Genomic DNA, 22,818 nt, shown 5'->3' with positions numbered 1-22,818 from the left:
TTTTGGGTTTTGAGTTTTGGGCTCAATCTGCATCATTGCAAAGAGCAGATTAGGCAAGTACAATGGGCCCTTGGTATCCAATGGGATTTGATTCCAGGACCCCCTACAGATAACAAAATCCATGGATGCTCAAGTTCCATTAAATACAATAGCATCGCAAAATAGTGTCCTTTATATAAAATGACAAAATCAAAATTTGCAATTGGGAATGTATACTTTTTAAAAATATTTTTAAGCCGTGGATGCTTGCATCTGTGCATAACAAATCCATGGATAAGTAGGGCCGACTGTATTGCTGTTCCTTCTCCTGTCTCCAAGTCAAACCCTTCAATTAGCCCATTTTTTGTTTTTTGTGGATGTTTTGGGCTTTGTGGCCATGTTCTTGAAGAGTTTATTCCTGACGTTTCACCAGCATCTGTGGCTGGCATCTTCAGGGAATGCTGACCTGGAAGAGAGTGGGTGTATATATACTGTGTGACCCTGGATAAGGGGGAGTGATTCCCATGGTAATCTGTGTATTGTTCTGTTGTTGATGGCAGGGCCTCATTTTCTTCCCACAATGGCATTTCTTCAGACATATGTGCATTAGCATTCAGACTTGCAAATTTGGCCCATATTTACTTTGCAGTGAACAACTACAAAACAAAGCATGCTAAATGGAAGATACATAGGTGAGAAAAGCTACATGCAACGACAGACTTCTTCCACTGCTTCAAGGCCCATTTTTGCAAGAAGAGAAGGGCTAAATAGATCATTTCTCTTGACTCAGCATGTAGAAAGATTGTGTAGCAGCTTTGATACTAACTAAAGAAACAAGTTGGCAGCATGAGTTTATGTAGACTAAAGGGCCTAAATAGACCAGCAATAAACACCAACATCAGGGCCGAGTGGGGACTGCACGCCCCAACCGAGTGGGGACGTGTGCCCCAACTCCGCCTCCACACTGGTGTGACACTGTGCGCCCCACTGCATGGTGGAAGGTGTCACACCGTGTCTTTGGTGCAGCATTTACACACACTGCGGCAAAGAGCCATGAAAGAGCCATGTCCACAGCAGCTAGTGCACCCTTTCCGTGGTACAAACAAAAGCTGTTTTTGTGGCTTCTTTTTGTGTCGTGGAACTGCCAGGTTGAGAGCATGGCATGTGGTTGCGGCATCCCCAACCCAAGGTTTCCAGGGACAGCACAGAGGCACCTCTTAGGGGCAGTCTGTTCAGCCTCTAAAGTCTACTTCCTCAGATGCATATGTTCACTCAGTGAGAAGAGACAAATCATATGCTGGCAGTTTATGCTGCTCCAACTAAGAGCTAACAGGGTGAACAACTTTCAGGGATCTTATTGCAAACCTCACCTTCCTGCTATCACCATACCCCCAAATCTAGTGATGACAAAAAAAGAGCAAATTCCTTGCTATGATGACAAATTGTACTTCCAAGCAATTTATCCAGTTCAACCAAAAAAGAAATGGTCATTAACAGTTTCCTTTTAAAAAATTAATAGACATAGCCACACACACATGCTATGTATCTGTTTGTCTAAAGTTTGACAGGCATAATCCTCTCTTAAACTATTTACCTATAAAATTTATCAAGTTCTCACAAACATGAGAACAGTTATCATGATCATTTGTTGATTTCCCCATGAAGCGCAATGAAATGAATGAAGGTGGCCCATGTGGTCTCTTCCAACTCTATGGTTCTATGATTCTAAGATTTTGATTTCCTAATTGAGATATGGACTCAGGTCAAATCAGGCAGCCTCTGAACTGGTCCAAGTTGAACTGAGATGTTTTCCAAATCATTAAGTCATTCTCTGTGCCAGCCCATCAAGTATCGGAAGTCTGTTATCCTTTGCTCTGCTCACTGTCAGTCTTCTCTTCTCCAGGCTATCCATGCCCAGTTCCTTCAATCTTTCTCATAGGACTTGGTAGGTATTCCACTGTTAGGTATTCCATTGACTTTTCCTGAATTAGATCCAGTTTATCTGAATCAGAGTTAGCAGGGCTACTCAAATTCAGTGGTCCTCACCCTTTTTACCTTTGGTTCCCCCCTTTACATCTACATGCAGATGTTGAACACATACACCATTTGGCATAGGATATGAATAAAAATAATTTGTTTATTTAGCATATTTTCATTCACACATTCGTGTACATTCATATTTTAATGTTTTATAAGGAAACAACATTGTTCAAATTAGAAGTTTCATTTAAGTAAATTCAATATTTAACCCATCACATGTGTAAATTTTACACATAAAAATGGTTTGGGGAGAGGAGGGGAGATCAGTGCCTCCAAGACTTATGCCCCCCTTGAGCAACTCTGGAGCACCCCCTGAGGGTCCTGCCCCATCATTTGAGAACCTCTTTTCTAACAAATGCTGGAGAGTAGAACTATTACTAAGAGCCAGTGTGATGTAGTAGTTTGACTGTTAGACTATGGAGATTATCACATGAGGCTAACAAGTGGAATTTTAACAGAATAAAGGTGATTTTGGCTGGTACTTATCACACAATATCATGTCCGTCCTGCTGCTTCTGCTGCCTTGCATTCTATTCATTAGTGTTGTGCATCTTTTCATTGGTGGACAAAACCCATCAATAGGCTCTTAATCTTGCTGTTATTTCATGATTGCCTTGGTCCTCTGTGGGACAGCTCTGCTTCCCAGGCAGGCACATATTTTGAGTGGGCATGATTCTGCTCCTCTCCTTCACTCCTCTCTTGCCCTCACAGTGATCCAGGCTGCCAACACCTTCCACACTCTGGCTACTTAAGTAATTTCCCCCATCTCAAAGTCTCTGGGCCCTTTCAAATCGTTTGATTTAACCAGTCAGCAAGTTCTTTTAAATATTTGCAGCATGCTCTTATGTTTTGTCAAAAGAAGGCTTCTTGTTGTTGCTTTGTGCCTTGAAGTTGTTTCTGACTCATGGCGACCCTAAGGTGGACCTGTAAGTGTTTTCTGGGGCTAAAAGTGTGTGACTCTCCAAAGGTCACTGAGTGGGTTTCCATAGACAAGCGAGGATTCAAATCCTGACCTCCAGAGTCATAGTCCAATACTCAAACTGCTACACCAGGCTGGTTCTTAAAATAAGGTTTACTCTAAGGTATGTGAATGTAGCACGGCAGCTTTAAGTTTGAACTAAAACCCAGAGCAGATTCACCACCACACATGACATGAGATCCATCAGCCCCCAACTTACATGCAGCTCACCAACAGAGTTAGGGAAAGATCTGTGGCTGAAGGACCATCATTTCAGTAGCCCTTGTTCATGCCAACCAGGGCAAAAAGTGTTGGGGCAGTTTTCCTGGGGTGCATCAACACTGAAGAAATAATATCGTTTGACACCACTTTAACTGCAATGGCTCCATCCTACAGAAATCCTAGGATCTGTAGTTTTGTGAGGCATCAGCACTCTTTGGAAGAGAAGAATAAAGACCTGCTAAAAGTACCAAGCCCAGGATTCCATCAGATGGAGCTACCAAACTTAAAGTGATGTTAAACTGCATTATTTCTACAATATAGATGCACCTTTAGTCTTGTGAACCTTAAAAGACCTTACTTATCGTCCTTACAAGACCTTATTATACTATTTTCTCTCCTCTTACTCTCCTCTACTACCATTACTATTCACAATTGACTTCCTTCCTCCCCGATATTTTATTCGTTACAAAATCTCTTTTCTTTATATTCCTGTTTCTTAATCGTCGACTTTGCTACCTTTCCCTATCATTTTCATTTCCTGTTTGTCTTCTTACTCTTTATTCTATCATTTTAAATCTATAACTTTGGCACCTTAACCCTACTCTGATGTTGCTTGGGCACATGTGTTTTCATCTGTGAAACATTGGTAGGTATGAGATCCCAAAGGGTCCCTGGACATGATTCCCATCCCAGTGTATACAGAGAGAGAGAGATTTGTGAAAAGAAACAGTTTACACATGGATCCCAAACAGACTTTATCCTGTAAAGTAGGATTCAGATATTATGAATGGCCAGACAGCCTCACTACACACCTGCCCTGTCCATTTACAATCACTGTCTTTGAAATTAGCTTCAAGCCCTGTTGACCATTATCAATGTACATTGGCTTCAGCATAGCAAGAGGCAAACTCCCAGTGAAATCAACCTGCCATGGTGTATTGATGGCAAAAATGGGCTTAAAAGAGTAAATTGAATTAGGCACAGCTTTAATGAGTACTGCCAGCTGGCCAAAACTTCCATCTTATGCTGCCTGCCTTTTATTGACACTAAACACATCTCCTGTAATCAGAGCAGTTTGTATCCTCTTGCAATTGTCGCTTACACAGAGATCGTAAGTGTCTCCAGGATTGGCATGCAGCTGCGTAAGGAACTCTGGATGTAGTTTGGTGTAATTAAGCCGAGATGTCTCTTCTGGATGTCAAGAAAAGTCCCTCCTCCTCCAGCTTGTTAAAATGCAAGGATTTCTTTGATTAAGATGCTTGTCTGGTTTAGTCTTTGGCAGCTGGATCAGATCTGGAAGGCATCACTAGAGCATCTGCAAGCAGCCTCAGGAAGAAAAGCCCAGAAACAGGGACAAAAAGGAAATAAATAAAATAAATAAATAAACTTTATTTGTATACCGCCCTTCGAAATATCAGGGCGGTTCACAGCAAATATTCGATACAATTTTAAAACAGCATCATTATCAACATCATTAAAAACCATAATTACAATAAAAGAATCTGTGCCAGATCACGGATGGCTCACAGATAGCTAGCAGGGGGACTAACTAAAGGGAACATAAAGGGACTGACAAAAAACGGGGAGAAAGGACTCTCAAGGCAGGACTTAGGGATAAGCCTGCCTGAAGAGAAGCGTCTTTAGCTCCCTTTTAAATTGGGCCAGGGAGGTTGCTGAACGGAGCTCAATAGGCAGCGGGTGGGGGCCGAGGTCGAAAAGGCCCTTCTGGTGGTGTTAACCAACCTAGCCTCTGGAACTCTTAGCAACTGCTGCCTGCTGGATCTGAGTGTGCGGGGCGGATTGTACGGAGAGAGGCGGTCCTTTAAGTACCCTGGGCCCAAGCCATTTAGGGCTTTATAGGTCATAACCAACACCTTGTATTGCGCCCGGAAGCGAATAGGCAGCCAATGTAGGTCTTTTAAGACCGGTGTTATATGACTGGTCCTAGATGTATTAGTGACCAGTCTTGCTGCCATATTCTGCACTAATTGCAGCTTCCGGGTATGGTACAAGGGTTGCCCCATGTAGAGCACACAATTGTTTAAATCACATCTGCTGAAAAATGGGTGATCACACTTCATCTGCATCTTCACTGCTGAATTAATCCAGTTTGACCCCACTTTAATTTCCATGGCCCAGTGCTATGAAATTCTGGAAACTGTAGTTTTGTGAGATATTTAGCCTTCTCTGTCAGAAAGTCTCAACAAACTATACAAACTGAATGACTTAATACAAGGCAACTTCCTTTGCTTCTGTGTAGTGCTATCTGTTCTATCAGCCCACCTGATTCGACTGTATGGGCACAAGAACAGAGTCCCTTGTTGTTGTTGTTACTTTTGCTGTTACTGATGATGATGGTGGTGTGTGCCTTCAAAGCATTTCTGACTTTTGGCAACCTTAAGGTTTGGAAAGAAGCCAGCATGATCAGGAGACAGCTAGGACATTCCTAATCAAAGTCACTATTATTAGCTTGAAGAGAAGTGTCAGTTTTCAGCAAGTCCCTGATAAATTTAACTAACAGATGGAAATTAAAAACCTTCCAATGAAAACATATTGTGGATGAGAATCCTAATTGGTTACATAATGGCCACCTGGTTGGCAGGCGGAAAGAAGAAAGTGCCAGGTAGAGTTACCCTGGCCCTCTCAGTGCTTGGTATTGAGATAATTAATTTCCCCGTTGAATTCAATAAGTGGGTGCTCTCTCGGGATCCCCTGCAATTTGGGTAACAATACCTCAGCCCCACCTCAAGGGAGAGAACAGAGTAGCTGAAAGAAACATGTGGATCAGAGGTGGGGTAGCACTACAACTAGAAATAAGCCGGGGCCAAAAACCCACTATGTTTACAAAGTAACTGGATGTGGGGACAGAAATAACCATTAAATGGTGTGGAAACCCTGAAACAGAATAGTTTTGTTGTTGTTGTTGTTGTTGTTGTTGTTGTTGTTGTTGTTTTGTGGATTTTTTTGGGCTAGAACATGGCCTCATACCCCCCAAAACCCACAAAAATCTATGGATACCAGACATGAAAGCCTTTGACTTCACCTGAAACAGAATGCCCCAACATTTCCCAGAACTGTTGCACAGTCTAGAGGAACCCTACTTCCTTTCCTCCCCATCCCTTATTAAATAAAGGCAACTCAGCAAACAGCTTTTGTTTTTCATTCTCATTTTTATTTAAATCTCAGAGTAATGTTTGCAGTGGGTCATTTTTTTTTAATTTAAATGAATACACAACAGCATTCTCAAATGTATAATGTTCAGGTCGAATGATAAGCCTCCCTGATAGCACAATCCCCCTCAAGCTGGACTGAATGCAATTCATTTCTGTGCAAAATAACAGCAGTATTTTTATAGCAATTCCTTGAATTTTAAAAAAAACAAGTAATCCATTTTCTTTTTTCTTTTTTTAAGTGTAAATCAACTTTACTTCTGATAAAACAACAAAGCTAGTCCTAATTATATTTGACAGTAGCAAATGATCAAAATGACCAGTCAAAGCTTCTTTTTTGGCCCCTGTTTCTGGATCTGTCATTCCTGTTGGAGCCGCCACCTAGTCTTCCATTTCTGAAGTTGAAATTCGTTTTCTTAGATGTAACTTTTCCTTATTTCTGCCATTTGTTACTCAAGATTAACACCATGAGGACTGCAATATTCTGCCACATCTTCTCTCCAATAAAAGAATACCTTTGAATAAGCAAAATAACATTTAACTATCACCTAGAACATCTGGACTCTCCATTACATTCAGGTGTTCTTAATAGAGTGATAGTAAAAGGATGGGATGATAAATAGGGTGAAATTAGAAGGAAAAAATCTTTGACCTCCCCCCTTCATCACCATTTTCATTATTCCCCACTTGAGAAAGATGACAAAAATGCATGAAGGCAGAGCTAGGGTGCGCATCCTTGTTCATCTTCCTGAAGGATGTAACCATAGTTCAAATGCCTGAATAGCATCTTACTCTAAAAGCATTGCAGACCAGCAGCCTGCATACAGTGTGCATAAATGTACACTGTAAAGTGTAGGCACCACAATTCAAAAAGGACATTGAGAAACTGGAGTGTGTCCAAAGGAGGGCGACTAAAATGGTGAAAGGTCTGCAAACCATGTCCTATGAGGAATGACTTAGGAAGCTGGGGATGTTTAGCCTGGAGAAGAGAAGGTTAAGAGGTGATATGATAGCCCTGTTTAAATATTTGAAGGGATGTCATATTGAGGAGGGAGCAAGATTGTTTTCTGCTGCTCCAGAGAACAAGACCACTTCTGATGCACAGGAAAAGAGATTCCACCTGAACATTAGGAGGCACTTCCTGACAGTAAGGGCTGTTCAACAGTGGAACAAATTCCTTCAGAGTGTAGTGGAATCTCCCTCCTTGGAGGTCTTTAAACAGAGGCTGGATGGCCATCTGTCGGAGATGCTTTGATTTGGATTTCCTGCATGGCAGGGGGTTGGACTGGATGGCCCTTGCGTTCTCTTCCAACTCTATGATTCTATGATTCTATATGCTGAATATTCCTAGGGTACCACTAGAATTGTGCAGATCCCTTATCTATGTGCACCGTTCATCCATGCATTGATATAAGGCGTGATTACCCTCCGTGTGTGCACCAATATTGGCTGGCATTCCGCCAGGGATGTATGGCATTGAACATCTTTGTAAATGGCCCTACGTATACAAAAAATTGAACTGACTAGTGGGGCATCACTAGGGGGATGCATAGGGTGTGGGCCATTCCAGGTGATACCCTAAAGGGGTGACACCACTGCTCCCCAAACATCTGACTTTTGGAACAAATGGGCTATGGCATTTCCCTGCATCCCTTTAAAATGCTGGAGTTCAGTGGAAGAGGTGGTATGAGTGGGGTGAGGCTCAGTGGGAAGAGAAATGAGAGAGCCCAGCTTTTTAAAAAATAATAATTAAAATAACTAAAATTTGATATTTATTATTTATTCTTTTTTAAAAAATTTTACAACATCATATCTTATGAAATTTTCCCTTTAACCACATGAAATAATCTACATGTAAATAAATTTAGGCTGTACTCATGATATTGTAATTTAAAGGTATGATTTTAATTTTGCTAGTTGTTTATGTCACAGCTGTGGCCATTAATTCAATGATATACAGGAATAGCAGTGTATTTGTATTAATGTTATTCATAAATCGTAGTTCCTGTATATCATTGGATGTAATGGAAATGCTAGAATTTGAATCCGACTCAGCCATGGGAACCCCCTGGTTACAATGAGCAAGTCACTCTCTCTCAGTCTCAAAGGATGGCAATGGCAGCTCCTCTGAAGAAACTTGTTAAGAAAAAACCCATGATAGGGTTGCCATAAGTTGGAAATGACTTGAAGTCACACAACAACACAATGGGGTGGTATGAGAAGAGGTCAGTGGAAGTGGGAGGGTAACAGAAATCAACCCTAGTGATGCCACTGCTGAATAGTTTTTACACATCCATATTCACCTAGATGTTGCCATGGCATCACATGGTGGAGCAACTGATGTGCCATGGCTAATGTGCTTTGGGCACCAGTGGGCATCAATGTGCTTCTGGAAACTAACTAGGAAGTGCTGGAGCACAATAAGAGTGCCAGATGAGCATCAAGAGTACCTAATGCCCATCAGGAGCACCTAATGTGCATCAGAAGTGCCTGATGTGCATTGCAGCACTCTTGCCAATACCTGGGTGGACATGTTTACCATTCACAGTGTTTTGTCCTCTTTCTGCACTTATGCATGGTACAGACTGCCCCTTTTTCCACTGGATTGGGGCCAGCCTCACCGGAAGCCCTGCAGCACCAATCCAGCATTTTTCCAGGCCAAAGAGAAGCTTCTCTGCGGCCTGGAAAAGGGGTGTCTGTGGGGCTTCATGCCCCTTTCTCCTCAGGATCATTCCCGCAGCCATGTGGATGTCGTTGAATGATCTGCTTCCAAAAAGGAGCTCCATTTTGGAGCTCCTCTCCGTGCTGCAGCCAGGTCGCCCTAAGCGGCCTGGGGCAGCATGACGACGTCACACCCACGCCGCACCATTTGGATGGGACACCGCCATGATGCCGCTGGCAGCACGTTTTAGGGTTAGGGACCATGTGCTTTGTGCACAGTCCCTAATCCTAAAATCGCCACGGCCACGCCCCTTTTTAGCCATCTGTCTCAGGCCATAGTTAGGGCTTCATAAAGTTTTAAAACATAGACTGTAGGGTAGGATTGGCCTATTATTCTTAGCAGACACCTAAAAATGTAAATGTGTGAATAGGATAAAACGTGTTTGCAAAGATGTATTATACTTGCATTGTGTTCTGTCATCCCGAGGACAACAAGAGTAAGCAACTGAAGAATACCGTATTGAGTAACTCCATGCAAGGTAACTCCATTCTGAATAAATCGATGGCAACATGCAAAGCCTCTAAGGGTGTGCCTACACCAGAGAGATCATGAAAAGTGCAAGTTGCTCAGATGCATCCACTGCTGATCTGTAAGTAAGGATCCAGGAGGCAACAAAACTTCAGAGTTAAGCAAGCAGCTACATTCTGCCCTGATTTACACCATGTCCACCACCATACAGCAGTTTCTCCTTCAGCAGAATATGGACCAAAGTAGATCAAGCTACACCAACTGGACGATTCAGACAGTCTCACATTCTGTGGTTGTGGTGAGACACACACTGCAGTCACACCGGATGGCTTTGGGATATGTGTAGACAGGACTAACGTTGGCTGCACAGTTGGGCAACTTCACCGTCACCAGCTTGGTCTCATTGTAAGTGCAGACACGATGGTGTGCTTCAATGTAAGGGGGATCCAACACTGGCTTCTGCTTACAAGGGAGGAAAAATAGAAATACTAGCATTAGGTTAGATATATAAAGCCCCTTTTTACTGAACCAAGCAACATGAGAAGACAACATAAGGAGAGTCAGTTTTGTGAAATTTCTGGGGCAATGTGTAAAAAGCCTTTTAAAACAAGACATTTCCAATTGGTTTAATGGAGGTTTTGCAGCTTATCGTTGGAATTTGTCTGCAAACTGGGGAAAATTGTGAAAGAGAGAGAGAGACAAGGCTCATTTGTAGTTTCCTCGCCCTGCCTCCCTAGTTTTCCTAAATAATAATAATAATTAAAAAAATAGCGCAAAATTATGCTGGAGGACTTAAGAGATTCCTAGAGACCCAAGTGTAATTATTATTTGGCCCTCCACATTTGTGGCTTTGACTTTTGTGGATTTGATTATTTGTGGTTTTGATTAATATGTTCTCTCTAGGAATCTCTAGGTCCTCCAGCACAACTCTGGTAAAAGTTGAGCATAGAGTTGTGCTGGAGAACCTAGAGGTTTGCAGAGAAAACACTTCTCTAGGCATGTGTAGGTCCTCCAGCATGACTCTATGATCAACTCCTGGCAGATGTTGATCGCAGAGTTGCAATGGAGAAGCTGGAGATTCTGACAGAGGTGTTCTCTCAGGTAAAAAGAATAGTGGGTTTTTTTATTTGCAGTTTTTCCACATTCACAGGGGTCCTTCACCCTTAACCCCAGTGAATGTGGAGGGACCATATTATTATAATACTCTTTTTACCATACTCTGAATGTTGTTTGGCAACACACATACTGGTTTTCATCTGTGAAATGTTGGATGATATGGTATTTTCTCCACCCCATTAATAATAATAATTGTTGTTGTTGTTGTTGTTGTTGTTGTTGTTGTTGTAAGCAGAGAAGTCCTGGAATGTATGTACTGAATTTAGGAAAACCAGGGAGGCAGGGCAGGGAAACTACAAATGAGCCTTGTCTCTCTCTCTCTCTCTCTCTCCTTTACAATCTATTAAAATAATATACAATTTCCCTTTTCTCTGCTCCTCATTACTTTACATTAATTGTTTTGAAACAATATAGGTAGGAATCTATTCAACTGTGGTATGCATTATTAACATCCTTTTCATTGCCCTCTATTTTTAATGTCTACCAGTGATGGAAATGTAATATAAAAACAGAGTGACAAGATCAACTCTTGGTAATGAATTCAAATATAGTATCATGAAGAAATGTTTTGTTGAGCTATAAAAATAATCAGCCGTTGTTGGTAGTGCCATGGACCCTTTCAAACTTGCCTCTGCCTGCCTTAATTCCTCCCTGTCTCTGTTACCACTAGCTGATACTGCCTTTACACTCTTAACCAGTGAAGGGGAGACTGAGTGTTTTTCTCTAGGCCTTTGGTCTCTTTCACACTTTGCCATTATACCATTTCGAAGCCAATTTAACAATCATGGTTCCATTCTATGGAATCCTGGGATTTGTAGTTTTGTGGTGGGCTTTGGGTTCTTTGCCAGAGAATTCTAGTGCCTCACTGAACTACCTATCCCTGGATTCTGTAAGATACAGTCATGGAAGTTAAAGGGAAATCAAACTGCTATAACTTTGTAGTGTGGAAGAGATTTTTGACTGGCAAGTAAGGTTATCAGAGTAAAAACTGAAGAAAGGTCTTCTTCCTTTTAAGACTATTCAGAAAAGGAAATTTCAGCAGATGTTGCTGACTGCCTGGTTGCATGCCAACCAACACTTGAAATTCCCTCTTCTGTTGTTGTTGTGTGCCTTCAAATTGTTTATGACTTATGGTGACACTATCATGGCAAGATGTATTCAGAGGAGGTTTCCCATTTCTTAGGGTCAGAAAGTGTGACTTGCCCAAGGTCATCCAATGAGTTCCCAGGGCCAAGCCGAGATTTGAACCCTGGTCTTCTGAGTCACAACTGTTAGAGGAGCAGGACCTGTCTCCAGTTTCAACTCTGGCAACCTTATTAGTGGCTGGCATCTGAAGAGCTTTTTATAGGTTCACAACCAGAATTTTGCCTTTCCAAAACAAAAACAAAAAGTCAGTTGCTGGAATTAAATAATAGATTTTATCATCACAAGTACACACACATGCACACACCCTCTTTTGATTCAGTAAAATCCTACCCACGTCAAGAGGACTTTCCCACAAATACAAGGGAAATCAGGCTTGGACCAACAATAGTTTTCAATAAAAAGTGGGCTAAAATTAGTCACTGTCTCCTTTCTGCTCAATGTGTGCGGACATGCTCGCCCATTCTCTCGCTCCCACCCACAGACCCCCTACAGCACCATTACCACATTTCGGAGGCAGCCCAAATTAGAAACAGACCTCTTCTTGGGATATGGAACAAAATGTATCACTTGTGAATCAGGGGCTCTCTTTTAATCTCTGAGGAATTTTCTGCCGGTGGAGTAATAAAGGACAGTTTCCCCTTAAGTGTTTAAGCCATAAGAGGCTTTCGAAATTATATAATGAGAGCATTACGTAAATGCTTTAGAAATATTTTGCCACACAACACTAAAGCTTTGGAGGAGGGTGGAATTGAAGGAGGGAAAACCTGTAGCGTGGAATGTTAAAGCAATGTATTCTCTCTAGAGATGGAGCCCCATCTCTGTTACAGAGCAGCCAATGAGGCCATCTGGTTGAATATTAGAACATGCCACCACAGGCCTCCGTGAGGTTCTTGCGAGGCTGCTGGTATAGTTGATATAGTGTATCTCCTTTTACTAAGGACTGGTAATGCACAGTCACACAGGGCACAAGAAAGAAAGAAAGAAAGAAAGAAAGAAAGAAAGAAAGAAAGAAAGAAAGATACAGGTGAATCACAATTTGTGTTGCCCCAAATGTACAACATTTCTCTAGAAATATGCACTGGGCCCTCCACATAGCAATAGCAATAGCATTTACCTTTCTATACTGTTTATCAGTGAACTCAGCACTCTCTAAGCGGTTTACAATCTGGAAGTCAATTGCCCCCATCAAGCTGGGTACTCATTTTACCAACCTATGAAAGGATGCAAGGCTGACTGGATCCTGGAGCCCTGCCTAGGATCACACTCACAACCTTGTGGCTGTGAATGGCTGCAGTACCAGTGTTTAACCACTGCACCACCAGAACTCCATGACTTAGCGCACTGGGTGACACCAACCCTAGTGACGCCACTGGACCTATCCCTGCCTAAATTGGTTTTTTAAAATTCACCTGTTGCTCCAGATTTTGCAGGAAAACAGGGAGCACTCTGGAGGGACACTGGAGGCTGTTAACACAGACATCCTGCTGTGCCATCTGGCACCACCACTGCTGTTGCCAGTTGCTCCTTCTAAGGTCCCAACAAGGCACCCAGCCATGTGATCAATCCTGGGTGCTTCATTTTAAACCTCAGAGGGAGCACCTTCCCCAATGGCAACACAGGGAGATGTGTGTGCAGACAACCACCCCATGTCACTATGGAGTGCGGAAGTAATGGGGGGAATCCAGGAGCAGACCAGAATAATCCAGCCAGTGTAGATGATCTTTAATGAGAACAGTAATGAGGAACAGGCAGAAACCCCATTATGGCTGCATCTACACTGCAGAAATAACCCACTTTGATACCACTTTAACTGCCATGGCTCAGTCCTATTGAATTCAGGGAACTGTAGTTTTGTGAGAGATTTAGCCTTCTCTGTCAGAGTGCTCCAGTGCCAGAACAAGCTACAGTTCCCAGAATTCCATAGCACTGAGCCATGAAAGTTAAAGTGCTGTCAAACTAGGTTATTTCTGCAGTGCGGATGCAGCCAGTGTTACTCTGAAAAGTAGTGAATTACATCCCTGACCAATAACAGGCAAAAAAATATAACTCTGTTCTAGCTTACTATTTCAAAAAGTAACTACCTCCCAAAATCACCTGTTTCAAGTGACACATTACTTCCAAACACTTCTTCTGTCTCCTGCGATTGTCAAATATGTTTGTGAGAATATGAATTATGTGAAGCTGAAGACTTTCACGGCCGGCATCCATCGGTTTGGGAGGGTTTCAGTGGTTTTTGGGGGCTATGAGGCTGTGTTCTAGAAAAGTTTATTCTTATTATTAGAAGAATTTATTCCAATGCCAGCCATACATCCTATTATTAGGAATAAACTCTTCTAGAACACAGCCTCGTAGCCCACAAAACCCACAAAAAACTATAATATGAATTATGCTTATCAAATTTTTTAAGCCAGATCGGTGGCTGAACGAGTTATACAGGATTTTACGGTAAGTCTTTTGGTGTCCTTTCCAAAGCTAGATCAAACTGTGCAAAATCAGAGACAATGTGGTTGTTACTACAGGTGCATAAGTGAAATAAGTTTTTCACGCTCTAGCAAGATGAGCAAGGAGCTCCAGTTTTACCTACTTGACAATCCTGTGCACTTACCTCCCAAGTCTCACAACGGCCCCAGCAGGCATCAGTAGTGATGCGCATCCCCTTGCAGCCTGGCTTCTTGGCCAGGAAAGTGAACTCACGAACAGCACAGCCAATGAAGGTCCTCAGGTTGATACTGGATGGCTTGAGGCTACTGACACAGCTGGCCAAGATCAGAAGATACAAAGATCCCTGCACCACCCATTGGAGTTTTGTGGCTGTGAGAGAAGCAGGAGAGGTGGAAACTTCTTAAAGAAGCTTGACTGAGGATTGTTTTATCATCACTTGTGGTAGAAATTTGTATTGACCCTCCCTGAGCTCCCCTCCCTGAAAAATTCAGCCAAGAATTAACTACTGCCACACTGCAGAATTAATGCGGTTTGATACCACTTTAACTGTCATGGCTCCATCCTATGGAATCCTGGGGTTTGTAGTTTGTTGTGGCACTAGAGTTCTCTGACAGAGAAGGCTAACTATCTCACAAAACTACAAATCCCAGAATTCCATAGCATTGGCAGGTAAAGCAGTGTCAAATTACATTAATTCTGCAGTGCAGATGCAGCCTTTAGTGACCAAAAGGGGGGCTCCTTTCCACACCAAAATCTCATTTAGAAACTTTGAAAAGCCTGTTAGTAACAGCCTTAAAAAAAAACCTCCCAGCACCAAGGGCCCAAAAGCTAAGGGCCCTACTAGACTATCCTATTATAGTATTGTATTCCACTTTAACTGCCATGGCAACATTCTGTGAAATTCTGGATTTTGTAGTTTGGTGAGGTCCATGAGGTCTGTGGCTGAGAACTCTAAAAGCCCCTCCCTAAAACTACAAATCCCATCTGATATTGCCATATTAATTAAATTGGAATAAAAGCACTAGAACAGTACAGTGTATTCCCTTATAAGAGTGATGCCATATCACTTCCAGTCACCCAAAATGGCAGTGCAATGTCACAGTGCATCCCTCAGCGATGTCAATCTTTGTAAATTTCACTGATATTGATATTTGTAAATTTTGTTCTTGTAATCAAGAATTAATAATTCTACAATTCCCCTCTCTGTTGTGAGACATTTTCTTTGCAAAACAGGCACATGGGCAGATTTGCAAAGAAAATGTAATTTTATGTGCAGAATATGCAGTTTTCTGCATATACAAAAACTGCAAAAAATCCCACATGCATTTTTCGCACAGACGAAGTCCTGAGCTGTGAAAATTCTCAGCCATCCAAGATTCTCTTTATTGGGCAAAGGGATCTTGTAGCATCTGAAAGAAGTTGGGAGCAAGAGCTTTCGTAGACTCGAAAGACTCATGTCCGCAAAAGCTCATGCTACCAATTTCTCTTTCAGTTAGTTTCAAAGGTGCGATATGATCCCTTTGCATACTGATTTTCCATACAAACGTTACTATGTCTTTGAATTCTCCTCAGTGGGGGTTCCTGTCACTCTGTAAACACATTTCTTATCTCTTCTTGGAATATTTTTCAGTATTCCTTCACTTCTTACTCTGGAACTCTAGATGTGGTCAAATGGGGTGGTGCAATCTTGCAGCACCAAAGTGCATCCAACCTGCATTTTGCATCATAACAATCCTGAGGTTGCAGGTATTGACATTAACTTTATTAGTTTTGATTTGGATTGGGTGTCCGCTAAGTTGTCTTCAGATGACCTCTGTGCAAGCAACTGGTGTTTTCTTGTTTGGGCAGTGCTGAAAAACAGCTCCCTACACATTTTATTTGCCATCTATTGCTGTCATTTACCCTAAGTGACATATTCAAGTAGCATCATCGTTCCATTATCAGGTTGGCCTGAGAATTATTCTAAAGATGGGGTAGAAGTATCAATAAAAATAAAATAGTCAACCAATTGAGCAATCAATCATTGATCCCAGCCTTTTTAAAATTTGTTATGGTGCAATTGACAGATACTGTATTTGATGATGTTATCATGACATCAGGCTGTTCACTTCACTTGATGGGAGCATTCATGATCCTGACTCAAGAATTAGCAGCTGCATCCAGAGGAGACACTACAGGGAGCTAGCAAGAAATGATGGGAAACCATGGAGCAAAACAAGATTTTAAAAATTCACAGGGGTCTTTTAGCATCTTACAGACAGAGAAAGAAGAGAAATGGCACCTTGCTAACATCTGCCCTACTACAGTTGATCATGCCTCTGGGTAGTGAGCTTTACAGTCTAGACAGGAACAATATGGGGCTGTCAGAAGTTGTAGTAGAATGAATCCAGATGAGATGGACACAGTATTGGGACAGCATCATGCCAAAAGGTTGTTTTTTCCTGTGGCTAGTGGAAGGGTTTTGACCGTTTGATTTATCAGGAAACCTTATCTCAGTAAATTGTTGCTTGAGTGATTTTTTTTTTTTGGGGGGGGGATATTAGATGGATACCAGGGTCTCTTTCCCACTACACAGTTACATAGAATCATAGAGTTGAAAGAAACTGCAAGGGCCATCCAGTCCAACCCCTGCCAGCACTTCGCTACCACTTTATCTGCTGTGGCTACATCCTATGGAATCTTGGGGGTTGTAGTTTGGTGAGGGACTATGTGTTCTCTGCCCCACCAAACTACACAGAGAATTCTAAATTCCTCAAGAAACTACAAATTCCAGGATTCAATAGGATGGATCCATGGCAGTTACAGTAAATCAGTACCAGTGCTGTAACTGCAAATGTGAAAAAGACTCAAAGCCCTCTTGTGTGCATGTGCCTTCAAGTCACCTCTATCGACTTATAGCAACTGCATGAATTTCAAAAAGTTTTCTTAGCCAAAGTACAGCATACTCAGATATGGCTTGCCATTCCCTTGCTCTGAAATATAGGGTCTATAAAGATTGGCAGAAAGGGGCCGCCCCTTTCTCCCCAGATCATTGCCAGGGAAACTGCATGGTGTGGCAACGATCCGCTCCAATTTTGCAGCTCCTTGGAGCACCACTGTAACATCCCTCATACAGCGCAAGAGCCACAACATTGTTGTGCGTGCCGTGTAAATGGCAGGGCACCAATATGGTGCCCGCGGTGCACGGTAGAGCTTGGGAGCATGCAGACGCTCTGCTCTCCTGAGCTCTACTTTCAGTCCCAGGCTGGTGCAAAGCACCAGTCTGTACAATATTTGCTTGTAGTCCTTAGCAGTCTCCCACCCAAGTAATAACCAGGCCTGGCCACACATAGCTGGCAAGATCGAACAGGATCTGGTAGCTTCAGGGTATGGAGCTCTCTCATTGTTGCTGTTAATTGCCCTCAGGCCAACTTCAACTGATGGCCACCCTGTGGATGAAACGTCTCCAAGACCCCCTAACTCAACCTCTCTGCTCAGGCCTTGCAGGCCCCAGCCTGTGTCCTCCCTGATCAAGTCTAACCATCTAGTGCAGACCTGGACAACTTGGCAATAGGTAGGGACCAAAATTAAAATAGGCTAAACTTCTTCAGGCCACAGATAAGCTTTAATTCCTGTATTTTCTGGCGTATAAGACGACTGGGTGTATAAGATGACCCCCAACTTTTCCAGTTAAACTATGGAGTTTGGGATATACTTGCCATATAGGACTACCCCAGTGCACACCAAATAAAAATTTAAAAAACATTAGATTTGATTTTAATATGGTAATTTTAATTCCAATGCTTATGACATGCAGGTACTTAGCAGGAAAACTTGTTTTATACAAAGCCTGCTTGGATTGGTCAGCTCTGCCTGCCTGCCCAGCCCTCCCTGTCTCCAAGACTATCAGAGCGGTAGCACAAACACAGCTCTTTTTTCCATACCCCAGGCATCCTGGACGCCTGCAGCTTGCTCCGCCCTTCACTTACGCCTTCCCAGTGAGGCGCCCCCTCACCTTGTCATCAGGACCGCGTTAAGTCACTTCTTTCCACAAATCCTAGAGAGTGGGTTTTCTTCTACTGTACTTGTACAGCGGTCGCTGCATACGGTGGGAATGCAGTCGCAGTTGTTTTTGAGCTCCCCCCCCCCATATGCGGTGACCGCAGATTCTCCAGTCCAGCTCGGGGGTTTCAGCACCTGCCCTACAAGACAACACCCGGCGTATAAGACGACCCCTGACTTTTGGGAAGATTTTCCTGGGTTAAAAAGTAGTCTTATACGCCAGAAAATACAGTAAATATTAATTAATTAATAATATTAATTAGAATTAATTAATGTTAATTCCATCCTCTTTTTCCTCTGTTCAGCTCTCTCCAGAAGAAAGCTGAGCAGCAGAGAAGTCTTGCTGGGCCTTCTCCTCCTCCACATGAACTTGTCCTCAGAAGAAGGCCAAGCGGCAGAAGAGCCCTGAGGGGCAAGTGTTTGCTCCTCTTTTACCTCTGTCTTCTCAGGAGAAAGCGGGGCAGCCTTGCAGGGCAAGCATTTGCTCATCCTCCTCCACCACCATCACCTGTTCTTCTCCTCAGAAGTAAGCCAAGTAGCAGAGGAGCTTTGCAGGGCAAGTGTTTGCCCATCCTTCCCTTCTTCCACCCCCTGGCCTTCTTGGCAGAAAGCCAGACACCAGGGAAGCCGTTAAAGACAATAATAATACTAATTATTTATTCATTTATTTATACCCTGCTCTTCAGCCAAAAGACTATCAGAGCAGCTTACAAATTGTTAATTAGACATTTCGCTACCCTCAGGGAAATGTCTAATTAACAATTTGTAAGCCGCTCAGATAGCCTTTTGGATGAAGAGCAGGGTATAAATGAATTATTATTACAAGCATTTGCCCATATTCCTCCTCCTCAGGAGAAAGTTGAGCAGTGGAGGAACCTTGCAGGGTGAATGTTCGCCTGCCCTTCCTCCTCCTCCTCCTCATGACCCTCTCCTCAGGAGGAGGCTGAGCAGTGGAGGAGCCTTGAAATTGTTCCACATCCTTGTGGGCCATCTGAAATTCTTTGGGAGGCCACATGAGGCCCCCAGGCTGTATGTTTGCAGGCCTGATCTAGAGTGTGGTCTTCCTCTCTTTCTACTGCCTTCCAACTTTCCTAGCATTATCGTCTTTTCTAATGATTCATTTTTCCTCATGATGTGGCCAAAGTATGACAGCCTCAATTTAGTCATGTTGGCTTACAGAGAGAATTCATGTTTGATCAGTTCTAGAACCTATTTGTTTATCTTCTTGGCCATCCACAGTATCCTCAGCACTCATCTCCAGCACCACATCTCAAACAAGTTGATTTTCTTCCTATCAGTTTTTTTACTATCCAAATCTCACATCCATACGTGGTGATTGGGAATGTAGTGGCTTGGACGATCCTCATTTTACTGTTCAGAGTTATGTCTTTACATTTTCTGATCTTGTCCAGTTCTTTCATATCTGCCCTTCCCAATCCTAATCTTCTTCTTAGCACACCAGAAATGTCATCCTTTCACTCATTCCTCTCTTCCTTCAAGCCTGCCCCAAATATGTTTTTTCTGCATGAGGAAAATCATAGAATCATAGAGTTGGAAAAGACCACAAGGGCCATCTAGCCCAACCCCCTGCCATGCAGGAACTCCCAATCAAAGCATCCCCAACAGATGGCCATCCAGCCTCTGTTTAAAGACCTCCAAGGAGGGAGACTCCACTACACTCCGAGGAAGGAGTGTGTTCCACTGTCGAACAGCTCTCACTGTCAGGAAGTTCCTCCTAATGTTGAGCTGGAATCTCTTTTCCTGGAGCTTGCAACCATTGCTCTGGGTCCTAGTCTCTGGAGAAGCAGAAAACAAGCTTTAGGGGATGGAAGACAGCTCTGTCTTTCAAGAAAGGAGAACAGTGAAGAAGCTTGTTTTTGTGCATGTGCCTTCAAATTGCCTATCAATTTATCGCAATCTCATGAATTTCACTACTGAAAATGAATTTCATAGGGTTTTCTTATGTTGGGAATACTCAGAGGTGGCTTTGCCAGGTTTTCCCCCTAAAATATATCCTATAGCACCTGGTATTCCTTGGCAGTACTACCCAGAGCTGACCCTGCTTTGCTTCCAATATCAAATGGGATTTGGTGGCTTCAGGAAGGAAGAATTATTGCCCTGCTGACACCTGAGACAGTTGTCTCATTTTGTTTCATGACTGGAACAGACTTGTATCAATCAACTACCCACATGGACCTTGTTCCAAATCTGAAAGCTGAATCTCTCATTCTCAAATCTCATTTATTAAAATCTTGTTTTTCAGTGTGAGAGAACTGCCTTCTTTTTTGTTACCTCCAGAGTCCCTTTCACACTATACAGTTATAACATTTGTATACCACTTTACAATTATAGCATTTGTATACCACTTTGCAATTATAGTATTTGTATATCACTTTAACTGCAATAACCGTGTCCTGGGGAATCCTGGAGTTTGCAGTTTCATGCAGTATATAGAATTCTCTACCAGAGATCTCTAGTGCTTCAGCAAATTACCAATGCCAGAATTCTGTAGGATGCAGCAGCCATGGCAGTGAGAATGTGTAATTGTGTAGCATGAAAGAAGAGACCCAGGTTGTCTCAAGAATGAGCCAAAGCAAATGATTTATGCCTAGCGAGAGGCAGCAAAGTCTCTTACCTGTCTTGATGGGCATCTCTCGTTTTCTCCCACTGTGGTTCTAAACCGAAGCTAGTTCTTCCCACAGATCAGAAGACCCAGCCACGTCGACAGAACCTCTGTCAGGGTTTGCTCTCTTAGCAGATCTCCTTGTACCAGCTGCTACTGGGGTGCTTAATTGCTCAAATTTATAGAAAAGGCTGTGTCAGTCAAATGACAATGGAGGCAGATCCTTACATGAAGCTGCTGCAGCATCAAAGCTACTGGGCTAGAAAACAAGGCACTCTTTTCCAGGGGTATTTGTTTCTCCTAACATCACCTGATTGAAACAAAAGGAGAAACCTTGGTGGGGCTGCAGAATCTGAGGAAGGAAAGAATGAGCAGGGCACTGGATCTTTCCAGAGACTGGAAAAGGTTTTGTTTTTGTTTTGTTTTACTACAGTACCCAGAATCCTCGAGTCCATGCACACACCCTCCAACTGAACTGACTTGGCAGTTCCAAGTAATCCTTTCTCATACCACTTTCTCAGCTGCTTCTAAAATGTCCCAGTTTTTCTCTCTTCCTCCCACTTTCCCACTTGGTCTTGTGTTTCCTAAAATTGCTGAAAACTGAATGCAAAAGTAGTTTCCACTGAATTAACTCAGCAGTGGGGAGAGGCAGATGGAGCAGAACCTTGCCCTTTCCTGTAGACTCAAATAAAGGCATACTACTGTAGTCTCTCCTAGCTTGTGTGTCCTTCCTCATTCATAACTTTTGCCATCTGGACCACACTCTGATGTTGCTTGGCCAGACGTTCCCAGATCTTCATCTGTGAAGCGTTGTGGATATTCATGGAGGCCTAAGTATTCCAGTCCAAAAAGTCATTTGTTTATTTTATTTATTAAAATAGTGCTAAAGATAAAGGTATTTCCTGTTGACAAGGTTGTCAAGTCATGTCCGGTGCTCATTTCCGTTACTAAGCCAAAGAGCCAGCGTTGTCAGAGACTACTCTGTGATCATGTGGCCAACATAACTGCAGAGAACGCTGTTTACCTTCCCATTGGAGTGGTACCTATTTATCTATTTGCACTGCATTCCAGTGTTATGGAACTCTGGAGTTTGTAGTTCTGTGAAATATTTAGCCTTCTCTGTCAGAGAACTCAAGTGCCAGAACAAGCTACAAATCCCAGGATTTCATAGGATGGAGCCATGACAGTTAAAGCAATGGCAAACTATATTAATTCTCTAGTGTAGCAGCAGTCTCTGTTGCATTAAGGGCCTAGAAACCTACTTTTTAAAAAAGATGAAGAGTTTCAGCTACAACACACCATTAGTTAGTTGTAGTTTTTATAGCAATTATTCGCTTTTGCTATTATCTAAAGGTAACTCAGGGTTTTCATTACTCTTTTTATAATATCAGAATGCCTTAATCCACTACTAGGCTGTCGTACAAAAGACACCTAAAGTGTGTGGCTCATATTTCAACATCTTCACAGTATTTTCAGTTTCTATGTATGTTTGTGAAAGCTGGACAGGGGAGAAAGCTGAGAGGTTTCTGATAAATTCATTTGAAATATAGTGCTGGAGACGAGTTCTACAGATAACATGGAGTTCTACAGATAACATGGAGCTCCGAAAAGACAAATAAATGGGCCTGAAAGAAAAATGAGACCTGAACCATCCCTAGAAGCCACAGTCCATAAACTGAGGCTAATCGGTTGGTGGTGGTGTTGCTGCTCCTGCTCATGCTTCTGCATGCCTTCAGGTCATTTCTGACTTATGGAATAATGGCGACACTATCATGAGGCTTTCTTGGCAAGATTTGTTGAGAGGGGGTTTGCCATTTCCTTCCCCTGAGGCTGAGAGTATGTGATTTGCCCAAGGTCACAAAGTGGGTTTCATGGCCAAGCTGGATGTCAA

At 42.6% G+C, this 22,818-nt stretch overlaps 1 protein-coding gene across 1 annotated transcript; it reads right to left on the bottom strand.

Annotated features, from left to right (window-relative positions):
- Positions 1–9,829: 9,829 nt before the first annotated feature.
- On the bottom strand, positions 9,830–20,955 carry LOC149315210 (glycoprotein hormone beta-5-like). Its single transcript, XM_089523626.1, has 3 exons — positions 20,940–20,955; positions 14,427–14,632; positions 9,830–10,018 (listed from the first exon to the last, which is right to left on the bottom strand). Exons 1-3 carry the CDS (start codon positions 20,953–20,955, stop codon positions 9,830–9,832), a joined length of 411 nt encoding a protein of 136 aa, XP_089379752.1.
- Positions 20,956–22,818: the final 1,863 nt, after the last annotated feature.

The sequence above is a fragment of the Sceloporus occidentalis genome, unplaced genomic scaffold, assembly GCF_023333645.1.
Source record: "Sceloporus occidentalis isolate IW3139 unplaced genomic scaffold, rSceOcc1.0.p SCAF_4, whole genome shotgun sequence".
Lineage (NCBI taxonomy): Eukaryota > Metazoa > Chordata > Lepidosauria > Squamata > Phrynosomatidae > Sceloporus > Sceloporus occidentalis.
The sequence above is the reverse complement of the archived record's forward strand: the minus strand, read 5'-3'. Positions and strand labels throughout refer to the sequence as shown.